Genomic DNA, 22,608 nt, shown 5'->3' with positions numbered 1-22,608 from the left:
CCTCTAGCAGTCAATATTGCTAGAGCATTGGTGATGAAGCCGTCGGTGTAAATAAGACCCATGAAATGGGCGTATATTAAAGACATATTGGTGACCTTTCTGATGTTTTCTACCATTTCATATTAACAGGCATGAGGATCGAAAATAGGAAATGATTTTTCTTTTCTCCTCCCTGGCAGCCTTCTCTGCTGTGATGTTTTTTCCTCATAAGGCTGGGGTCCTATTGCTTTCCCTTCTGATGAAGCTTTTTTATTACTTGGTGGGTAGAGGGCCTTAGGTGTGGCAGAGAAATTCCGCAGCCTCACCCTCGCCATCATAGTGATGAAGAGCGTTGACTTCGGAGTCACCAAGGGAAATTAAGCACATGTTTTATTAATCTTTATGAACCTCAGTTTCCTCTCCTGCAAAGTGAGAACAATAATAGTGCTGACTTCGCAGCACTGTTTGCAGCGTGAGGGCGATAAGGCGCTTACACAGGCGCGTACCCCCCACATGGAAATGCCTGGAGATGCTGCCGGCTCCTCCACTCACCGAAACTGCACTTTCTCTCCTTTGTTCTAAATGAAAAACCAGATGTGGGGAGCAAATGGGAGAAAGGGGCAGGAGAAGCTTGCCTCAGATTCCAACTCATATGACCTGTCAGTGACTAAAGACGGAATGCCAACACATGGATTGTGTGTGTGAAATGCCAGGTTGGTGTTTTCCACAGGGATGTGCCCGTTGTTCTCTGCTTTCTGTGGAACTCTCTTCCAGCGCCAGGCCTGGAGATGGGGCCTGCCCTTTTACCTCTCAAATATGTTCCCAGGGAAGAGTGTGTCCTTCTCCGGGGGCCACCCCATCACACTGACTCACGTTGGGCTCATTGCTAGAAACTCTGTGGCCTGCGCCTGCTTCCCATCTCGCGTCAAAGCGTCTCAGCACAGACCTAAAGGAGACCTCAGAGGTCACCCAGCGTGGCCTCGCAGAAACACCTGCGGGAAGGGATTACGGAGGTTTGCAGGGAAGGCCGGGCAGCCCGGGAGTGAGCGCCGCACTGCAGCTCCCAGACACGTGCAGCTCCTGCTCCCAGGCAGGAACGAAGTGATTTCCCAGCTCCTGGGGCCATGGGTAGCTAACTGATTAAATACCCGGTTTGGAAAATACACCTGACATATTTCTTTTTTTTTTTTTGAGACGGAGTCTCGCTGTGTCACCCAGGCTGGAGTGCAGTGGCGCGATCTCGGCTCACTGCAAGCTCTGCCTCCCAGGTTCACGCCATTCTCCTGCCTCAGCCTCCCAAGTAGCTGGGACTGCGGGCGCCCACCGCCACGCCCGGCTAATTTTTTGTGTTTTTAGTAGAGACGGGGATTCACCATGTTAGCCAGGATGGTCTCGATCTCTTGAGCTTGTGATCTGCCCGCCTCGGCCTCCCAAAGTGCTGGGATTACAGGCTTCAGCCACCGCACCCGGCCTCACCTGACATATTTCTTACACGTAAGCCACTTCTTTTTCTTGTCCAAACTGAGGCTAGCCCTCACCCAAGACTTCCCTGTATCTCAGTGCAGGTAGCTGAGCAAGGCACAGCCGCCAGGAGGAAGTCGGGGAACAGCAGCCGGAGCCTGGGGAAGCCCTGCACAAGTTGGCCTTGAGGAAACCACCTGACAGACGTTTGCTCTTCCTCACAGAGCTGGTGAGCATTCTGACTATGTGGTCACATCAGATCAGATCGCTCTCACCTCTCTAAGCATTTCTTTTTCTGGAGTATGAAGCAGCTATTCAGGGAGGAAAGCAATTTGATGTCAGGGGCTTCTTTGAGCCTTGGGAATTAGACCTCAGAAGCTTAGAATTGGAGCTCAGCTGCTGGTGGAAAATACACTGTGAATGTTTTATTCAGTAATGCATATATAACATTGAGCAGAATCCAAATACATAAATCACTTATACAATAGCTGTGAAGAGCCACCTTCCAGCACTTGAGAACCCGGCAGCCAGTGGCTCACAAAGGCCTCTGTCGCCATCTGCTGGCCGCATGCTTTCTCATGCCGTTAATTCTTGCTCTGGTATTTTTTGTTCCCGCAGCCTTTGGCACTCAGGTTCTTCTGCTGTAAAATTTGCCTCCATCAGAGCTGTATTGCCTTGTGTTTTTGAGGCTTGCAGAAGAGACCCTTAGCACTCCCTAAAATTCTGGCAGGACAGAGAAAAGATGGAGAGAGATGACAAAGCCGATTTCTTCCTCCTGGCTTTTTTTTAACCAGTTCTGTGCACTATCAGGCCCTCTGAGCTTAGGCCTATGCCAGCCACATCTCAAGGCCAAGGACACAATACTCGGTTTGTCTTTATAATAGGTCCTGTTATTGTGTCTGTCAACCTCCCGATGTCTGTATCACAGTCACCAATATATTACACTAAAGAAATAGGAATTATTCACATTGCCAGTAAAACTTGCCCATGTATAAGCACAGACTCACACAGTTATGGGCCTGAAGACCATCCCCAGTGGCGAAACTGTGCCCCAGAGGTTGCCGTAAGTCACTGGAGCCAGAAGGCAAATTTGATCCCCTGTGTAAGATTGGCCACCGTACCCTGAATGACAGTGGTGTGCTGACACGGCATCAGACTCCTCACACAGAAGATCCGCTTGTGGTGCAGGCTTGGCCTCCTCAATGTGGCCACAGGCCCTAGAGCGCTAACAGATGTCACTTATCGGGATCACCCCTGAGCCATTGTGAACATGAAGTGGCATCACTGATCTCCCACCAGCTCTGAACCAATACATGTGGCATCCCAGCTTCCTGAGAGGCTGGACAGAGCATATCCAGAATGCAGCCACGTGGGGAGTCAGAGTAGGGCAAGGATATAGGAGTGCTGATGAAAACTGAAAACACGGGGGACCGGCCCGCGATGCGGCCTCCTGGGAGACATCTGCATGAGGCCCGCAGGCCAAGGGTCCATGGCTGGGGATGGCTGTGCTCTCCTTAGGGAAAGACATTCCAGAAACTGAAGTTACGAGGCAGCGTATGGAAAGCATCCTGGGCTCTTCAAATCTGGGCATGGCTGTGAGCCCCAAAGCGTTGTCAGTTTACACCATCTCCTAATACAAGGGCTAAGTCATTAGGGAAAAAATCATATTTCAGGTTTTAAGGGGAAAAAATGAAAAGGTGCATGGCCTTTACCTGTAAACAGTAGAAGGGGGTGGGGAATGGTTGAATGGTAGAAATGAAAATCAAGAAATCTAGCAATGGCTGGTAACTTAAGGACCTTATGTATCAGTTATTGCTGCACAGTAAGTCATCCCCCAAAACTTAGTGGCTTCAAAGAGCAATCTTCATTTATTGCCACATCCCACTTCTATAGGTCAAGAATTCAGACAGGGCATGGCGAGGGGGACTTGTGTTGCTCCACAGTGATTGAACCTCAGCTGGGAGATTGGAAAGCTGGGGGCAGGAATCATCTTTTACTTAGCCGTCTGGAGGTTGATGCTAGCTGTGAGCCAGGAGTCTGGCCAGGGTGTCAGCCAGAACATAGCACATATGGCCTCACTGTAACCTGGGCTTCCTCACAACATGGCGGCTGGGTTCCAAAGGCAAGAGTCCCAGCAGAAAGCGCCACACAGAAGCCATATTTTCTCTACGGCATAGCCTCAGGAGTTGTACAGCGTCACCTCCACTGTCAAGGTTATAGAACCTCTCCAGGTTCACATAGAGAGAACACAAACCCCTTTTCTCAGTAGAGGAGGGTCCATTCATTGTAAGACAAGCATTGGAAAATATCATCTGCCACACCGGTTTCCTTATCACCTGTACCCGCATCCCCCCCGACACATGCACAGAAACAGGGCAGCCTGTCACAGACCCTCAGCGATCATGGCATGGGTTTGTGCTGGGTAGATAGGTGCGTTTGTGGGTCAGCTCTGCTTCTGGTTTGTAGTTTGACCTGGTCTTAACCTCTCTGGATCTCAGTTTCTTCTTCTGGGAAACAAAAAGGCTGAGCTCCAAACCCAGTCATTGGAAACTTTAACCTTCTTTCTTAACCTTTTTTATACCCTCATGCCTATTCCTCAGTGGTAGTGAGGGTCACGGTTCAGTTTGGTGGGGCGGTAAAAGTTTGGAAAAGCCTCCCTCAAAAGCTCTAGAATCCCTTCCAGCCCTGACCTCCGTGAGTGTTGAGATGCTGGTCATGCTCTTTGGCTTTTTGGGATTTTACTTTCCTGCTCTGTAAAATGAAGGGTCTACTAAATTACCAGTTAAACTTTCTCCAGCTGTCATGTTTGATGTTAGTATTCGTTTTGACATAATGAGGTTCCTTCATCCACACCAGTACTGTTCCGCTACGGTGGACATGTGAGTTGGCAGAAGAAATCCTGTATTTACAAGTTCCTGCCCAGGCTATTGAAGAGGCTCTTCCTTTCTGTGGAATGATAGAAGCCTGAGTGGCTTTTGCAGCAGGGACCTGAGAAATCAGCCTACTCTCCACTTTACAGAGAGAAAACTGGTGCGCAGAGAAGCCGAGTGATTGCCAAGGACAGAGGGCGAGTTATTGATAAATCAGGCTACAGTCCTGTGACCTAAGGCAGTGTACTTTACTGTTGTGACTTCATCCTCTTAATAGAAAATATGTGAGCATGAGGACCCTGAGTCATACCACCCCCATCTCTCCCGTCTGCATTATTCCTATGAAGGGCCAGTACCCTCAACAGTGCCATCTTCTTTTTATTTCCACAAATGTGATAAATGCTCAACTTTTGTGAAAGTATAGTTTTTCAAACATGAAAACTAGATTAAAAAGCTGAACGTCCAGAATAATTATAACCATAAGGTAGAGGTAGTCATGATCACACACAGAGGCTCTTGGTCTGATTTCTACGGAGAGAAACAATTCTTGAATACTTGTAGAACTGGACACCTGAAAAACAAGTTGGAAGGCTTTTAAATCCATTTGGTTGGTTATTTAGGAGGTGGAAGTGGCATAAGGAAGGCGGTACTGCTCACAGTCTAGGAAAAAGGAAAGTCTACGTTTTGGTTTCAGTTCGTGTTACCTCTTTTATTTTTCATAGTGGCAAAATACACATAACATAAAATTTACCTTCTTAACCATTTTTCAGCATGTATGTTACATTTTTAACATGCCTTTGTTGAATGGTTAAGAATCTAGGAAATGATAAGCCTCTCATGTTCCCAAGTGCAGATCAAGTTGAAGCACAAATTGACTTTCCCAAGCCCAACTCCAGGTTCCAGAAATGGGATCCTCAGCCACACACTGTGAATACCTGTAATGCACTTAAGTACTTTCTACTTGTAAAGTACAGAGAGCACATCATAGTTTGTCTAAACCTTTGTGTTGGTGTCCTTCAACGCCACAGCCTTATGTACTTTGGAAATACTCATTATACAGGTTTAAATGTTCCTTCCTCCAAACAGATTTTTTCAATCTTTCAAATTTTAGTTAAGCTTTATTTTTTTTAAGTATTGTTAAAAGACAAACCTTAGACAAAGTAAATTTAACCGAGTTTAACTGAGCAAATAACACTTTGCAAATCAGGCAGCCTGTGAACCAGAATAGGCTCACAGAGGTTCCAGCACAGTCACGTGGTGAAAGGTTTTTTTTTCTTTTGAGACAGGGTCTCGCTCTGTTGCCCAGGCTGGGAGGCAGTGGTGCGATCACGGCTCACTGCAGCCTGGGACTCCCAGGCTTAAGTGATCTTCCCACCTAAGCCTCCCAAGTAGCTGGGACAGGCAGACCACCATGCCCCACTAATTTTTGTATTTTGGGGAGGACGGAGTCTCACCATGTTTTCCAGGCTGGTCTCGAACTCCTGGGCACGAGTGATCCACCTGCCTCAGCCTGGGAATTGGTGGTGTGCTTGTCCCAGCTGCTTGGGAGGCTTACATGGGAGGATCGCTTCAGCCTGGGAGGCCAAAGCTGCAGTGAGCCGTGATCACACCACTGCCCCCAGCCTGGGCAACAGAGCGAGACCCTGTCTCAAAAAAAAAAAAGAAAAAAGTGCTGGGGTCACAGGCATGACCCACCACGCCCCAGCCTGGAAGAAAAATTATAGGCAAAAAAAGGAAAGTGATGTACGGAAAATGGAAATGAGGTGCTAAAACAGCCAGATTGGCGACAGTTCAGTTGTTTGCCTTATTTGAGCACAGTTTGAACAATTGGCTGCCTATAGCCAAAGCTCAGTGATCAGCACAAGAGTAGATTATAGTCTGTGTACACATCCAGTTAGGTTACAGTTCACTGCATACACAGAAACCTTTAAAATATGTAAAGAGGCAGCTTTAGGCCAAACTTAATTTAACAATATCTTGTTAATATTAAACACAGTCATAGCAAAAGTGTCAAAAACCAGTCAAGTGCTACTGTTTTAAATCGAGCCAAACATTAACTTTTATCTGATACTCCTCATTGTCCTACTCCAGTTTGTATTTGTAAATACAGTGTGACCTGTGTCATGAATGAACCTTAATATTCTGTTGCCTAACTTTGAACGAAGAGTTCTGGATATGATATGCTCACCATGTTTCCAGAGTTGCTGGTATTTCTCCAGTTAGCGAGGTGGAAATGCAGCGGTGCCTGGGAAGATCAGAGGCACTGGGCTGGCAGGCCTGCTTTGCCCTGCCGCTCACCAGCTATTGTCATTCAGAACAAGCTACTTATGCTCTCCAGGCCTGTCTTCTTCTCCCTACCACAGAGATGTCAAAACCTATTTCCAGAGAGTGTTAACAAGGACGACATTCAATTACATCTACAAAGTACCTAGCATAAGTGCCTAGAACATAGTAGGTACTCAATGAACATCAATATTATTCTTCTTTTGAGATCAAATTCTCTTAGGCTTATGTGCAACAATCACTTTGAAGTCCTCTGATTGCTCGAAAGACTTTCTTTAAGACTTCAAAGTATTAACCTGATTGTGAAGAGCAAAATGTCTACGTCTAAAGGATTAATCTCATTTCTAGCTTTTAACCTGTCTTAAACACCTCTAGCACTTGCTTCTGTTTGAAATCCCAAAGAACTCTTTCTTTCTGTTAACTGTTACTCTTAACTTTTATTTTTTTCTCTTTTTACCCCCAGGCATAAAGTCCATAGTCATTGTCTGCCACCAGGTTTGTTTTCTATTGCATCTTGATATTTTCTTGTGTTTTCAGTGGGGAGCATGTTAGAATTCCTTAATATACAGATGTCATAGTATATAAGGTTTTCTTGTGACTTAGTCTGGAAATCATTCATAAAAAAAAACAGTCATTATTCTTACTGGCTACTGATAAAAATTCTTTAAGTAAGAAAAACTATCGATTTTTTTTTTTTTTTTGGAGACAGGGTCTCACTCTGTTGGCCCAGGCTGAAGTACAGTTGGCATGATTACGGCTCTCCGCAGCCTCAACCTCCCCAGCCTCAGGTGATCCTCCCACCTCAGCCTCCCGAGTAGTTGGGACTACAGGCGTGTGCCACCATGCCCAGTTAATTTTTGTATTGTTTGTAGAGACAGGGTTTTGTCATGTTGCCCAGGCTGGTCTCAAACTCCTAGGCTCAAGCAGTCTGCCCACCTTGGCCTCCCAGTGCTGGGATTACAGGTGTGCGCTACCACACCTGGCCTTTGAATATCTTTTCTTCTATATATAAAATCTTGGCAGAAATGTCTTCTTTTGTCATCATGAAATTTACTTTCATGAAACCTCCTCAGTGCCCCTTGTCTACCATTAGTCTTTATAGAATCCTTTTTGACCTGCTGAAAGACAGCACCATTGTATTTTTCTTTGCAACTTGTGGAGCCACCACCTTCCCCAGTGCGTTTTGACCAAAGGCAAAGTGAAGTCTGCACCACCTCAAGCCTCTGAGTAACACGGTGGAAAGGGGTGAGAAGACTTGGCTATTGTGGTTTGCAAAAATGGCAGGATGAATGCTCCATATCCTCCCCCAAAAATACATTCACTTGAGGATAATTTGGGTGGTGGGCCACAGGCAGCTTGCAAGGACAAAGCCTGTCAACTCTTACTCCAGTGTGTGACCTGAGTGGAGGTGTCTGCAAAAGAGCAGGAATCCTGTCTTCTTTGAGAATAGGGCAACAATCAACTGGGTGGTTTTAATTATTCAGATAGAGTCACAGGACATTAGATGCAGAATATTAAAATCTCCATCATTCAGGGGAAATGATCTTAAATACAGATAGAGGCATATCACTAGCCAGGTAGCAGAGTCATTATTTAAAGGACACTAGAGTTCCTCTGTGAGGAGGAACTGAGCTCAAAGAAGATGTTCAGTATCAATACAGTGAGATTACAGGTACAAATCTGAACACCTTTGTAAGCTTCTCACTAAGTGGAGGAGTGGGGCCAACTCCAGGAGCTTGGTTTTTGCTTGTCTGAGAATCTCTTGACAGATCCTAGAAGCAACCATTCTATGTTGGGGCTTAAAAAGAAGAGGTAGTGTGATCCAGCAATCCCACCCCTACATGTATACTCAAGAGAAATGAAAACGTGTCCACACAAAGACTTATATGCAAATATTTATTGAAACCTTATTAGCAATAGCCAAAAAGTGGAAACAACCCAGATGGCCATCAGATAATAAATGGATGAGAAACATGTGGTATAGCCATACAATAAAAATATTATTGGTGGTAAAACGGAACAAAGCACTGACACCTGCTAGAACATGGATGGCCCTTGAGAACATTATGCTATGGGAAAGAAGCCAGACACAAAAAGTCACATATTGTGTGATTTCGTTTTTATGAAATGGCCAAAATAGGCAAATGCATCGAGACAGAAAGTGGGTTAGTGGTTGCCAGGGGCTAGAGAGGATGGGACATTTGAAAGGCGACTAATGAGTAGTGTTTCCTTGGGGGTAATGAAAATGCTCTAAAATTGATTGTGGTAATGGATGCACAACTGTGAATATACTAAAAACCATTGAATTGTACACTTTAATTGGATAGATTTGATGGTGTATGAATTATATCTCCATAAAGCTGTTAAGAGACATCAGGAAGAGACCAGAGTTTCTTCTGTGCAGAGCCCTCTGCCACAGGAAAGGAAGGAAGTCTACCCAGTCTTCCTACAGGCGTTGCTCCTTGGGGCGGTTTAGCATGCCATTACCACAGACTGTGGCTGGGACCTGTGGGACTCATTTGTAAATGCCATCTTCTTTGACAACACCTGGGATTGTTGAGATGGAAGTAATCAGTTACTAGAAGCCATTAATTGAAAGCTGTGTGCCAGGCATTGTAGTAAGACATTATAAATACCATCTAACTTATGTAAAATTGACATTATCCCATTCTGTAGGTAAGGAAACTGAGACTACAGGGTTAGGTGAAACCCAAGGTTTCTGAGCCAGTGATTGGCAGAGCAGGTGTTTAAACCAGGTTTGTCTTGGGACAAACCCCAGGCTCTTAAGTACTACATTATCCTGCCTTCCCCCTTCTCCACCCTCAACCCAGCCCCAGTCAAAAAGGCAGCAGGAAAGGGGACAAGTTATCATTTAGAAGAATACTGATTTGGTTTTAAAAGTATTGAATAGAATGACCAAATGATCTAGTGATTCCATTTCTCAGTATATACCCCAGAGAACTGAAAGCAGGGACTCAAAAGGATACTTGCCCACCAGTGTTCAGAGCAGTATTATTCACAACAGCAACCCAGTGTCCCTCAACAGACGCATGGATGAACAAAATGTGGTACAGCCGTACAATGGAATGTTACTCAGCCCTAAAGAGGAAGGAAATTCCGCCACACGCCACAGCAAGGGTGAACCTTGACGACATTGTCCTAAGTGAAATAAGCCATAGAAGAAACAAATGCTGTATGATTCCACTTATGGGGGTCCCTAGAGTCCCCCTACAGACGGAAAGTAGAATTGCGGTTGCCAAGGACTGGAGGGGAGGGAGAATGGAGAGTTAGTGTTTAATGGCTACAGGGTTTCAGTGGAGGAAAATGAAAAGATTCTGGAGAAGGATGCTGTTGATGGTTGTACAACAATGTGAATGTACTTAATGCCACAGAGCTGTACACTTAAAATGAATAAAATGATAAATGTTGTGTTTTGTGTATTTAACACACACACATACACATCAGTATTATGTGTGTTTGAAAGTCTAGAGCTAGAAAGCTTTTTTGAGTATATTTAGCAGGAAAACTTAAAAGAAAGTTCTCGTCTTTGGAGGAGACAGGCCTGAGGCATCCAGAGGAAATGAACACCACCTAGGGAGCCAGTTCCATTCCCATGAAAATCACACCTGGAGTGATCCGCACCCTCCACAGCCCCAGGAGCGACCCGCACCCTCCACAGCCCCAGGAGCGACCCGCACCCTCCACAGCCCCAGGAGCGACCCGCACCCTCCACAGCCCCAGGAGCGACCCGCACCCTCCACAGCCCCAGGAGCGACCCGCACCCTCCACAGCCCCAGGAGCGACCCGCACCCTCCACAGCCCCAGGAGCGAACCGCACCCTCCACAGCCCCAGGAGCGAACCGCACCCTCCACAGCCCCAGGAGCGACCCGCACCCTCCACAGCCCCAGGAGCGACCCGCACCCTCCACAGCCCCAGGAGTGAACCGCACCCTCCACAGTACCCTAGGAGTGCTGTTACCAAGGGAGAGGAAGGAGAAGGAATAGGGATGAGATCTCTTAAACAGACATTTGATGACATTTTCCCCAATTTGTTCGTTGCAATGACGAAGACTTTTTGCTGTTTAACCTGTTATTATGGAAAAATGTGAAAATATACAAAAGTATGTAGAATTGTCAAATGAGTCCTGTGTATCCATCACCCATCTTTAAGAGTTAGATACTCTGTAATATCAATAGATGGTATTTTTCATCCTTACGCCTACCCATGCTCTCCCGTATTGTTTTGAGAAACTGTGTATTCGTTTTCATATTAAACTATTTTGGTACATATCTGAAAAGATTATTCTTTTTAAAACATAGCTATGATAACATTATCATAACTAACAAAATAATGCTAATTCCTTAATATCATCAAATACAAAGTGTTTAAATTTTAATGTCTCACAAATATCACCAATCTTCAAACTGGGTGATCTGTCTGTAATCTGTCTTTAAAAGAAATCTATAGGCCCCATCTGTATCTTTTTTTCTTCCTTGCTCTTCTTTTTCCTTATAATTTCTTTGCTGAAGAAGTCAGTTCTTTTGTCTGGATTTTGCTGATTTTATCTTGGTTTTCTTGCTTATCTTATGTAAAAACTGAAAGCTCTATCTTAACCAACTAGGTTCTTAGCCTTGGCCAGACATTACACTCACCTGGGAAGCTTGTAAAATCCTGACATGTGTGGAAAGCAGCTTGTCACTTCCTCAATAAGTTAAACATAGAATTACCATATGACCCAGCAATTTCACTCCAAAAGAATGGAAACAGGTTCAGACACAGTCTTGTATTCGTATGTTCACAGCAGCACTATTTTCAGTAGCCAAAAGATGGAAACAACCCAAATATCCTTCAGCTGAGGAAAGGGTCAACAATATGTGGTATTTCCACGCAATGGAATATTATTCATCCTTAGAAGTCACAAAGTACTCATGCGTGTTTACAACCTGGATGAACCTTGAAAACACTGCGGTAAATGAAAGAAGCCTGACACAAAAGCCATGTGTTATATGATTTCATCTATATGTCTACGGAAACCCATAGAAACAGAACATAGATTAGTGGTTGCCAGAGGCTGGGAAAATAAGAAAACAGGGAGGGGCTGCTTAATGAGTATGGGGTTTCCTTTTGGGGGTGATGAAAATTTCCAGAACTAAATAGTGTTGATGATTGTACAATTGTGAAGGTACTTAATACCACTGAATTACGCACTTTGAAGTGGTTTAAATGATTTTATGTTATGTGAACTTTACCACAATTTTTTATAATTCTGATGTATAAAAACACCCCAGACCAAGTAATTAATAATCTCTTAAGTGTGACCCGAGCATCAGAATATTCTAAAGCCCTCCGAGGGATGCCAGTGTACACGCAAGGTTTGGAATCATTGACAGAGGCTGGACGGGTCAGGATCGTGTCTTTGGAGCCTTCCTCACAGGTGGTGGTGGCGTGCTAGATTTAAGCCCGTGCAAGTTTGCTTCTGTATTCTAAAGGATAACTATGTCTTTTGCACTCCTGTCAGACAGCAGACGCTGTCAGGAATCTGCTGCCTACAGTCACAAAAAATGTTCTCTCCTTTTTTAGAAAATAAAATTTAGGAAAACCTAAGAAGAAAACGATCGATCATCTTGATTTTGCTTTTATGTGAGAGGAAAGAGCCCTCTGTTTCTAGCTACCATATAGATGTGTAAAACAGTGCCACCCATAGCCTCACCCGTGAGATGGCAGCACGGGGACAAGTGGCCCTCAGGCTGCCCAGCACACGCGCACACACCCTGCCCAACACAACAACAGTAACAAAAAGAGACAAAGTAACCAGTACTGATTCCTTGGGGAGGCGGGCGAACCTCCTCTAGTCATGTTTGTCCTGCAGTGGCTGGTGCTGCCGTCATACCCGTAGAATCTCAGCAGTGCGTGCTTCCCTACCCTGGGAAGGAAATGTCATTTCCTTGCAAGACTCACTTCTCATGAGCACTGATAGGCCACAGCTGCTGCTGGCTCTGCAGCCTTGGCAGAGTTGCAAATAGGTTAAACGGAGATGGGAGTTCTAGTTCTCTTTTGCTTCAGCCAGCTTCCTTTTCTGGCTAAATCTGAATAAACTCAAAAGAAACTGGGCAAGGGGTTTACGGCTCCCCATGGAGCTTCACAAAGGTAAGTTCCACTTATGTGATCCAAGAGGTGGTTGGCTTGTGATTTTCTTTGCTCAGCATTACTCGTTAATATCCTGAACTCACATTTCTGAAAACAACTGTAGCTGAGATGTGCTCCTGGAGCAGAACTACAAATTAAACTTGGAAATCAAACCTCCCACTTTCACTCTCAGCCTTTTGTAGCACAGGCTGGGTACTCTTCTCTTTGAAAGCATGGGATTTTCATTTAAAATGTTAATTAGAAAGAATAGAAGACATTCTTTCAGAGGAGGTGTGTTGTAGTTTTTGTTTTTGTTTTTTTTAAGTGCTAGATTTTGAAGTCAGAAGACCTAGAAAGGAGTATCTCAGCTCCATAATTCATTTACCAATTGTGCAAATGTACACAGGTTACTCAGTTTCTCTGGTTCCATATACTCGTTCCTAAGGAAATATGAATATTATGTATTGCATAGGACAAGGGTAAAAACGGCGAGAAACTAAGTAAAGCATGTCAGCTTAGCACATGCCCAGTAAATGTCACTTTCCTAACTATGTATTGCTTATGTATTAAGCAAGTGATCCTCAAACTTAATCCCTGAGAGGCAGGGAGGTTAAGAGATGAGATGCAAAAATGCCCTTTTTCTTTTCTGTGGGCCTGTCCTGAAAGCAGCAAGGAATTGGGCACGATCATGAAAACTTGCTTCGAGTTAAACCAAGCTAAAAGTTAGGATCTGCTGATATGTCTTGATCTGTCCACTGGGGATCCACGACTGCTTAAAGATGAAGGCGTAAGTCAGGGATAAAATAATGAAGCCAAGGCATACAATGATTGCCTCTCAATCGTGAGTTGTATCCTGCTGCTGCTTTTCACAAAACATATTTTCCAAGTCTTTAAATATTCTTCTATAATGTCATTCTTAATGATTGCACAGTGAGGATACGGTGCAGCAAAAAGCTATGGACAGCTCTGTGGCAGCTAATTTGAAAATGTAATAAAAAATAAATTAACCTGAGGAATAGAAAGCTTGAATAGACCAATTACCATAGAAGAGATTAAAATATCTACCGGTTTGAGCCTTTTCAGACTTTGTTTTGGCCTAGTCCTTGATGAATTTTTGTGAATGGCTTACAGACAACGTTTTCTTTGTTGTTTTTGGAGGGAGCTTTTTTGCAGGCACAATTTTCTTTTTTCTCTTTTAAGAGATGAGGTGTTGCTATGTTGGCCAAGTTGGTCTCAAACTCCTGGCCTCAAGTGATCCTCCTGCCTTTACCTCCCAAACTACTGGGATTACAGGCGTGAGCCATTGCACCCAGCCAGACACAAATTTTTTTCATGTATTCTCTGAGATACATGTGTGTGTATTTAGTTTGTCCGTTGTATTATTCAAATTCTCTGTGATTACCTTTTTAAATATACTGTTTCTATCCAGCTTTGAAAGAGGAATATCAAAGCTCCCCACCATCATTTTGCCTTTGTCAGTTTCTCCTTTTATTTCTAATAATTCAGGTTTTATATACTTCGCTACAGTCTTATTTAGTGCTTACAGCTTTATGACTGCCGCATCCTGTCTGTAAATGTTGCTCATTATTTAGTTTGAAGGTTTTAGACTCAATTCTGCCTTGTCAAATATTAATATAAACTAGAATTTTCCCCCGCAAATATACCCGGTATATCTTAACTCCTCCCTTGATTTTCAGTCTTCCTTTACCACTTTTGTTTAAAGGGTTTTCATCTTGTTTTGTTACCTTTCCCAGTTAGTCCATTCACATTTCATATTATGGCTGATGGAGTTGATTTTATTCTGTCTTATGTTATTATGTATTTTAGTTGGTTCTCTCTTTTCCTTATTTTTAATGGTTTTTATCAAGTAACTATTCATTCCCTGTTTATCTCTCTTTTGTCAGTTTGGAAATTCCATTCTGCTTTTCTGTGCCCTTAATGACTGTCTTCTGTAGCCCAATGTTTATAATTAGAAGCATATATTTTTTACTATTATGTATAAGAGGATACCAGTTTTTCCCACCAAGACCTGTTTCCCTAGACATAAATTTCATAAAGAAGTTTATTGCTGACTAGTTGTTTTTCCCGAGTCTCTGAGTGCTCTTGCTGTGTACCACTTGTTGTCTTCCTCTTCTCAGCAGTTTTAGAAGCAGCCATTTGTTTCAGGTTTTTCTGTCTGGCTCCTGGATTCCCTTAGGCAATATTTCTTTGTCGTCTCACTGGGGCCCAGGTCTGCTTGTTACAGCACCCCATGTGCCTGCAGTTCTGCAGGTGGTAAACGTGAGTGGCTCCCTGCTCCGGAGGACCAGTGGGGCAGCAGCGGCGGCAGCTGCCAGTCTCCCTGTTCCCAGGTCCCCTGTGCAGTGCCAGCCTGACGAACAGGGAGCAACAGCCTTGCCCTCTAGCCCCTGCTTGGCAGATAAAGCTCACTTGGGAGGCCAGTGACAGCCAGATTCCCAGGGCTCACACGTCTCCTCCAGGCCCACTAATCCCAGAATCCCAGCGTTGGCCTCCAGGCCCTGCATGGTCCACCAGGAGGAAAGCTCTCATGAACTCCCCCTGCAGCCCACTCCCAGGCCCAAGACCTCACTCACACCAGCATCTCCCCCAGCGCTGGGGTGGGAACAGGGGAAGCATAGTCTATTCAGGGCTCCACAGTTCCAGAATTCCTCTCTCTAGTACCTCTTAATGAAAAAGATTTCAGATTTAATTAGTTTTTGTAGCCAGAGCTGGGAACCTAATCCATATTTAGAACATAATCTGTAAGAAAAGCATATTCCAAGTACTTACCAACTTTGAATGAAGACTTCTGCAGCACAGCTGCCTTCCCACCCATCCACACCCCTGCTTCACCTCGGCACGAATCTCTCTGACTTGGCCTGTTGGGCTGCTTTGCGCTCTCGCTTCTCCCTTCAGTGTGGCTGGTGGAGTAAGGATGGTCCTAGGTCCTACATTTTCACATTTTCCACAGTAAGATACATTACGTTTTTAAAAATAATTGTTTTCAACAAAGCCATAAAGTAAGATCTGGTAGGCTGAATAATGGCCCCCAGAGGCGTCCACATCGTAATCCCCAAGACCTGTGAATGTTACATTTGATGGCAAAAGGGACTTCACAGGTATGATCAAATGAGGACCTTAAGATGGAGATCAGCCTTGGTTATCCACATTGGCCCTACTGTAATCACAACTATTCTTCTAAGAGGAAGGCAGAGGGAGGTTTGATTGCACAGAGAGAGAAAGTGGCAGAAGCAGAGATCAGAGTGGCTGCTTCGAGGATGAGGCAGGCACCCCACGCTAAGCAACGCAGGAGGCCATACAAGCTGGAAAAGACAAGGAAACAGATTTTCCCCAGAGCCTCGGGAAGAAGCCAGCCCTGACAACACCTTGACTTTCACCCAGTGAAACTGATTTTTGACTTCTGGCCTCCATAACTATAAGAGAATAAACTTGTGTTGTTCTAAGCCACCTGTTTGGGGGTAATTTTTGACTGCAGCATTAGGAAGCTAACACACAGGGTAATCCTTTGGAGAAACCTGGGTTGTCTCAGGGCAGCCCGCGAGCCCAATGCCACTATTTCCCATATCCCCAGCTGAGTGCGGGAGCAGGTAGACGCAGTCCGAAGATCACACCATCAAGTGCAGTGGCCACTGATGGCCTGGAAGCATAGCTGGGGTGCAGGCAGGGTTGTGGCCGCTCGCAGCCTCTAAGCCCTCAGGGACAGTGCACACGTGGAGAGAAGTCTTTTGGGAGATTGAGCAGTTTTTTGAGCAAGCGCATATGTAAGGAGCACATCAGAAGCTCTGGAGAGGCAAAGTCAAGCCTTTGAAGGGCATAGGCCCAAGCACTGGCTGCCCAAGAGAAGCCCCAGGCCCTTCTCTGCTGGTAGCATCTGCTCCCTCCAGGTGCTGGCGGCGTCACCTAGTCATGCAGGTGACATGGGGCCTCACACAAAAAAAATGTAAATAAAAGCATGATTGATGAGCTTGGTCATACCCCATGTAGTAGTTCATATCCAGAGTCCTGTGAGAACATCGAAGTGTGGACAAAGAGGAAACCAAAAGAACAGTAAGAGGGTTCAAGAGACATGTTCACAAAATAGTTATGAGGAGGGAAAAGAGGAGGGAAGCATCTTCTCCAAATGCACGTATTTGTGACTGTCACTTCCTCTCAAGGGGCACTGAAATCTCCAGATATGATTTCCTTCCCTGAAGAGGAAGAAGTTAAAGGTGGCTCCTTTTTATCTGCCATCTGTCAGCCAGGCAGCCTTGTCACTTTGACTTTCTTCAAAGAGATGTACTCCACTACTATGAAGTCCAGTAGTTCCATTTACTCCTGAGTGAGGGGTGAGCTAGGGACGAAATTTGTATCTACGAGGCCACAGGGCATTCTTATTTTGCAACTCCATATCACTCCTGCGTACAGCTGGGAGCAGGGTGTGTGAGCAGTGATGGGTGCCCTGCTTCCAGGATATAAATGTCATCACTGCAGTCCTCTTCACTATTGGCAGCTCCTATAAAATATTTCTCTGCAGACAGTAAGAAACCTAAATTTGGATTTTCACTTAATTTTTATTAATCCAAGCAGAACCAAGTTTGCTTTATAGAGAAATCAACAACTGTAAGACACCCTCTCCCATTGCCTGCCCAGACTCTTTCTCATCCAGGTGCTGATTTGTCTACCACCAAAAAAATTGTAAAGGATGGTGTAAATGTCAATTTCTGGGTTTCATACTATCCTATAATTTGGCAGGATGTCTCCATTGGAGGAAATAGGGTGAAGTGTACAGGGACCCTCTCTCTACTATTTTTTGCAACTTCCTGTGAATGTATATTTATTTCAAAATTAAAAGCAAGGGTTAAAAATGGTAAATTGTAATGTAACAATGTTGTTTTTATCACAGGTTTTTAAAAACCCACTAAAAATAAATAAAAATGAAAAAAGGATGATACAGATCACACTGTCTATTAGAAAAATAACATAAGCTATAAATGCAAGCTATATGTGTAATTGTCTAGTTGCCACATTTTAAAAAGCAAAAAAGAACAGGCAAAATTAATTCTAATAACATAATTTCTTTAACCCAGTATATTTAAAAGATTGTCATTTAAGCAATACAAAAAAATTAACATATTTTCCTTTTTTTCTTACTAAGTCTTTGAAACCCAGTCTGTATTTTATACTTTATAGAACATCTCTGTTTGGACCAGCCATATTTCAAGTGCTAAACAGCCACATGTCCAATGGAGTAGCACAAGTCTAGACAGTATTGGGGCTGTAATTGCGAAATATTTAGTGACTTTTTAACCTGTATTTTTTAACATCTTTATTGAGATTCACATACCTTAAAATTTACCCATTTAAGGTATATTATTCGGCCGGGCACGGTGGCTTATGCCTGTAATCGCAGCACATTGGGAGGCCGAGGCAGGTGGATCACTTGAGCCCAGGAGTTCAAGACCATCCTGGGTAACATGATGAAACCCTATCTCAACAAAAAGCACAAAAAGAGGCCAGGCACAGTGGCACATGCCTGTAATTCCAGCACTTTGGGAGGCCAACGTGGGCAGATCACTTAAGGTCAGAAGTTTGAGACCAGCCTGGCCAACGTGGTGAAATCCCATCTCTACTAAAAATACAAAAATTAGCCAGGTGTGGTGGCGGGTGCCTGTGGACCCAGCTACTTGGGATGTTGAGACAGGAGAATTGCTTGAACCCGGGAGGCGGAGGTTGCAGTGAGCCAAGATCGTGCCACTGCACTCCAGCCTGGGTGACAGTGAGACTGTCTCAAATAAATAAATAAATAAAGTATATTATTCACTGGCTTTTAGTATATTCAGAGTTGTGCCAGCATCACTACAATCAAATTTAAAACATTTTCAGCACCCCAGAAAGAAACCCCGTACTCATTCGCACTCACTCCACACTCCCTCCCACTTGCCCACCCATCCCCAGCCACTAACCTGCCCTCTGTCTCTATGTATTGGCCTGTTCTGGATATTTCATATAAATGGAATCATACAATATGTGGCCTTTTGTGTTTGGCTTCTGTCACTTAGCATAATATTTTCAAGGTTCATCCTTGTAGCATGTACCAGAACTTCATTCCTTTTTGTGGCTAAATAATATTCCATTGTATGAATATACCACATTTTATTTATTTGTTCATCAGTTAATATGTATTTGGGCTGTTTTCACTTCTTGGCTGTTGTGGATTGTGTTGCTGTGACCATCTTTGTGCACGTTTCTGAGGCGTATGTTTTCATTCCCTTGGGTGTAGTTGCTGTACAGAATCATTCTTGCACTGTACTTCAGTTGCTTTTTCATGCATTTCTCTGGGCTGTTATCTGCCTGCTGTCTGCATTCTTCAAATACCTGAGCATTTCTAGCAACTACACTGCCGATCTCCCCAGGGTCTTGAAGGGTTTGTGTCCATTCCCCTGAGCATTATACTCAGTTGGTGCTGGTGGCCTGGCTCTGGCCGGGTCACTAGCAAAGGGCCAAGGATGTGAAGGTTTTTCATCACTGTCTTCCAAGGGAGAGGAAGCCTTGTGTTTGCACAGCTCTGGAAGAGTCATTGTTCTGCATCAGAAGAGCTTAGGATACTTCTATCAAAAAGTAAAGGAAATAATCTTCATATCTAAAGGGCTTAACTTTGTGGTAAACTCTGCAGCTTTCTATAATAGGGTCCCAAAGGTAAGTGACAGGAACGTATTACTCTAATTGAGAAATAAACCATGTGCATGGTGAAAGGCGATGTCTGCGCAAACTGCCCAGAAGGAAGGCCTTGTCCCACCAATGGGCAGCGTCCTCAGGGTTAGACCCAGAGTCAGTGTCCCTTTGTCTTGATGCTGAGAGAAGTGGATCAGCCGCCTTGTTTGAACCAAAACGCACATCAGAAATGGGTCCAAAGGAAAGCCACTTACTGCAGGCTGAGTTTGTGGGATTCAGGGGTCAGAGTGCAAACCCAGAGCTTTTCTCACTGAGCTTATCATCAAAGCCTTCAAGGTTTGCTTTGCCTAAAAAGAGCTGAGTCCCTCAGATTTCTCAGTTTCCTAGTTCATATGAGTACATTAGAACATCTTGTCCCTAAACAGCATGAAGAATGCTCCTGGGAGGAGTGCCTCCCTCTGCCAGGCTCAGCTGCAGGCTTGTGGCAACTCCATGTGTGGTGACCACTCTGGGATTCTTGTTCCTCTTCTGCCAGGGCTTGCCCTGAGACCTTACACAGGTGACTCCTTCTCTTGGAATTCATTCCTTCGTCCAGCAGAGTGGCTGAGGCACCACGCGAGGCACTGGGAACAGGCCAGGGTCACTGTGCTCGAGGAACTGACAGGTGAATGGGGGTGTTTGCTCACAGCCTGGGTCATGGGCTCCATCCCGGCTGCCTAGACCAAAGGTTCCATGTCGAGGCAACCAAAGCAAGTGATAGGCCAGGACTAGTTGATTGGAAGAGGGAGGAGAGCTGGGGGAGGGCCTGGCACCCAGCCAGGGAATGAGGATTCCATAGGAGTGAGCCATCCTAGAAACCACTGGAGGTTTCTGGGCCATGGGTTGATGTGATGAGCATGTGTCTCTAGAGGGATGACTTCAGCAGCCATGCAGGTGCAGCAAGGTGGGGCACAGGCCCCTTGTCCTACCGTGGCTGCAGCAGCCACGTCAGCAAGGCCAGGAAGATGCTCACAGTTCTTGTATGAAGATGACTGGCTTCCCAGACTCTTAGGAATAGTTTCACTAGGAGACGAGGGAAGCCCTGCACTGCTAGGTGCTGGGGACATGAAATGGGCTCATCCCAACTTCAGGGAGCTCACAGTCTCATGTCAGAGACAAACACCGAAACCACACAAAGTATACTCACAACCCAGTGTGGCTGGTGCTGGATGGTGACAGGGCACAGTTGTGAATACCTGGAGCAGTTTTCCAGAGCATGGTCTGCGGCCTTATCCCAGATCTGCTAACTCATAATCTCTGGGGAGGCAGAGAGCCCTCCGGTAAAGCCGGCACCCACTGCAGTCTGAGCCCTGCTGGCCAAGGGAGCCGGGCAGGGAGGTGGGTCAGGGACACTTGCTGGTTGGAGGGCCCGCCCGTCAGGATGAAGTCTGCCGCCCACTGTTGATCCTTTGTTAAATGGCTACCTGCTTGCCATCATGGTGACTGAAGTCGAATCCCATCTCCCTGAATAGAGGTGATTGTCGCTTGGAGATCCGCCCATGAGGGATGAACATTTCTGAAGTCACACTTTAGGCCAGTCGGAGGCATAGGCAAAAGGGGGAAATGGAAAAGAGGAGAAAGAACAAAGAAGCAAAGGACATAAGAACTCAGCCCTGTGTCTGCTAGGAAAGAAACCTTTTCTCTAAATTTTCTAAAAACTAGGAAATAAGGCTGGACTCAGTGGTTCACACCTGTAATCCCGGCACTTTGGGAGGCCGAGATGGGAATTTCACCTGAGACAGAGCAGCGGGGGCAGCAGCAGGAGAAAAGTGGACACGTTCTGGTGTGGAGGCCAAGGATTCTGGGCCGGTATGTGGAGCCCTGCAAGTGGGTTCTTTTCCCTCTAGGTGTTTAACTGGAAGGTGTGTCCAGTAAACTGGGCCTCAGGGACCACACTAGGGCTGTGGAGCCACCAGCCAATTCCCCATGCCCTAAGACAGCCCCAGGGACCTGGGAGGTGAGCTTGCTAAGAGGCAGCGTGTGCCCGCCCCCTCCACGGCCCTGGGAGAGCAGAGGACTACCAAAGAGCCAGCACAGTTGGACTGGCACCAGAAAACAGGAGGCCCAGCTCCCCATCTCCCAGACCCCGGTGTCATCTGAGGCTCCCATCCACGTCATCTTCACCTCTTGCAGCACACAGCTGTTCTGTGCAGCTGTGCGTGCATCTCCCCTGCAGAATGCTAGAGAAAAACTACACTGTGAGTGGCTTGATGGTGGCCTGTCACCACAGACCATGGCTTCCTTTTCAGGGACAGCCCAAACTCTTACTCCGAGGTCCTCACCCTACAGGTGACACTCAAAATACTGAACTGCCGTGGGCCATCGGCATGGGCCCCTCAGAATGGAATCTGGTCACGCTAGAGCAGCATGTCAGTGGCCTACCAGGCCAGATGGGAGCCAGGGCACCCCAGGAGAGGGAAAAGGGAGGAGGGCAGTTTATTAAGTAGGGGCCGTGGGAACAGCTGGAAGTTGTTCAACTTCTGACCACAAGGCCAGGGCATGCTGCCTGAACGTCAGTTTTGTCCTGTACCCTGGCCAAGGGTCCCCTTCCCCCAGAAGTGCTTATACGTATACTCAGATGTCTCCTAGATCCTGCGATGTGGGGGTCCTACAGAAGAGCTCAGGAGCAGTGTCTTCGGGGGTGAGTCACGTTAACCAGGGCACTGCTTGTTCCCTGCTCACCGCCCCCTGTCCCACCACTGCTGACTGCCCATGTCCCACCCTCTGTTCTCTCTCACCTCCACTCTCCATGACCAGCTCTTCCTGAGGGCTTCTGGGAACAGAGCTGCTGCCTTCCCGAGGCTGGGGTTGGGATGAGGACGTGTGTGCTGGGCGAGGGTCAAGTATTCTCAGAGCACCGGGCCCACTGCCCCAGCTGAGGCCCTGTCAGGCCCTGTGGCTCAAGGCGATGTTTTTCCCTCTCACCATTTTGGGGCTCCCTTCAGCCTGACTTCTGGGTGGGGGGAGACAAAGGAGCCCAGGTAGTTGGGTATGTTGGTATACCGATGACCCCAATATCGTTAGCCTGTGACATCATTCCTGGAAGGCTCCCAAGCCCTGGGCGATTGAGAGGGTGTTGCTGGCCACGTGTTTTCCAGTCCGTGGATGTCGCGTAGCAGCTCCCTGAGGGAGGTGAGCAGAGGAACATACTGCAGCCATTGGGAGGAGACAGTTGGG

General features: G+C 45.8%; 1 protein-coding gene across 7 annotated transcripts in view; it reads left to right on the top strand.

Annotated features, from left to right (window-relative positions):
- Nucleotides 1–22,608, top strand: part of LYRM4 (LYR motif containing 4) — a 232,408-nt gene that overhangs the window by 120,316 nt on the left and 89,484 nt on the right. The window contains exon 3 of one of the 7 annotated variants that reach the window (XM_016954860.4): nucleotides 7,057–7,088. The exons of 5 other annotated variants lie outside the window; for them this stretch is intronic. In XM_016954860.4, coding sequence (XP_016810349.1) covers nucleotides 7,057–7,062 — 6 coding nt within the window. In that variant the 3' untranslated portion in view covers nucleotides 7,063–7,088. Of the gene's footprint in view, nucleotides 1–1,544; nucleotides 5,589–7,056; nucleotides 7,089–22,608 lie in introns of those variants that run through there. One more of the 7 variants, XM_063812067.1, reaches the window with a different exon arrangement.

Source organism: Pan troglodytes, chromosome 5, assembly GCF_028858775.2.
Source record: "Pan troglodytes isolate AG18354 chromosome 5, NHGRI_mPanTro3-v2.0_pri, whole genome shotgun sequence".
Taxonomy (NCBI): domain Eukaryota; kingdom Metazoa; phylum Chordata; class Mammalia; order Primates; family Hominidae; genus Pan; species Pan troglodytes.
Note: the sequence above shows the minus strand (reverse complement) of the source record. Positions and strands in the feature narration are given on the sequence as shown.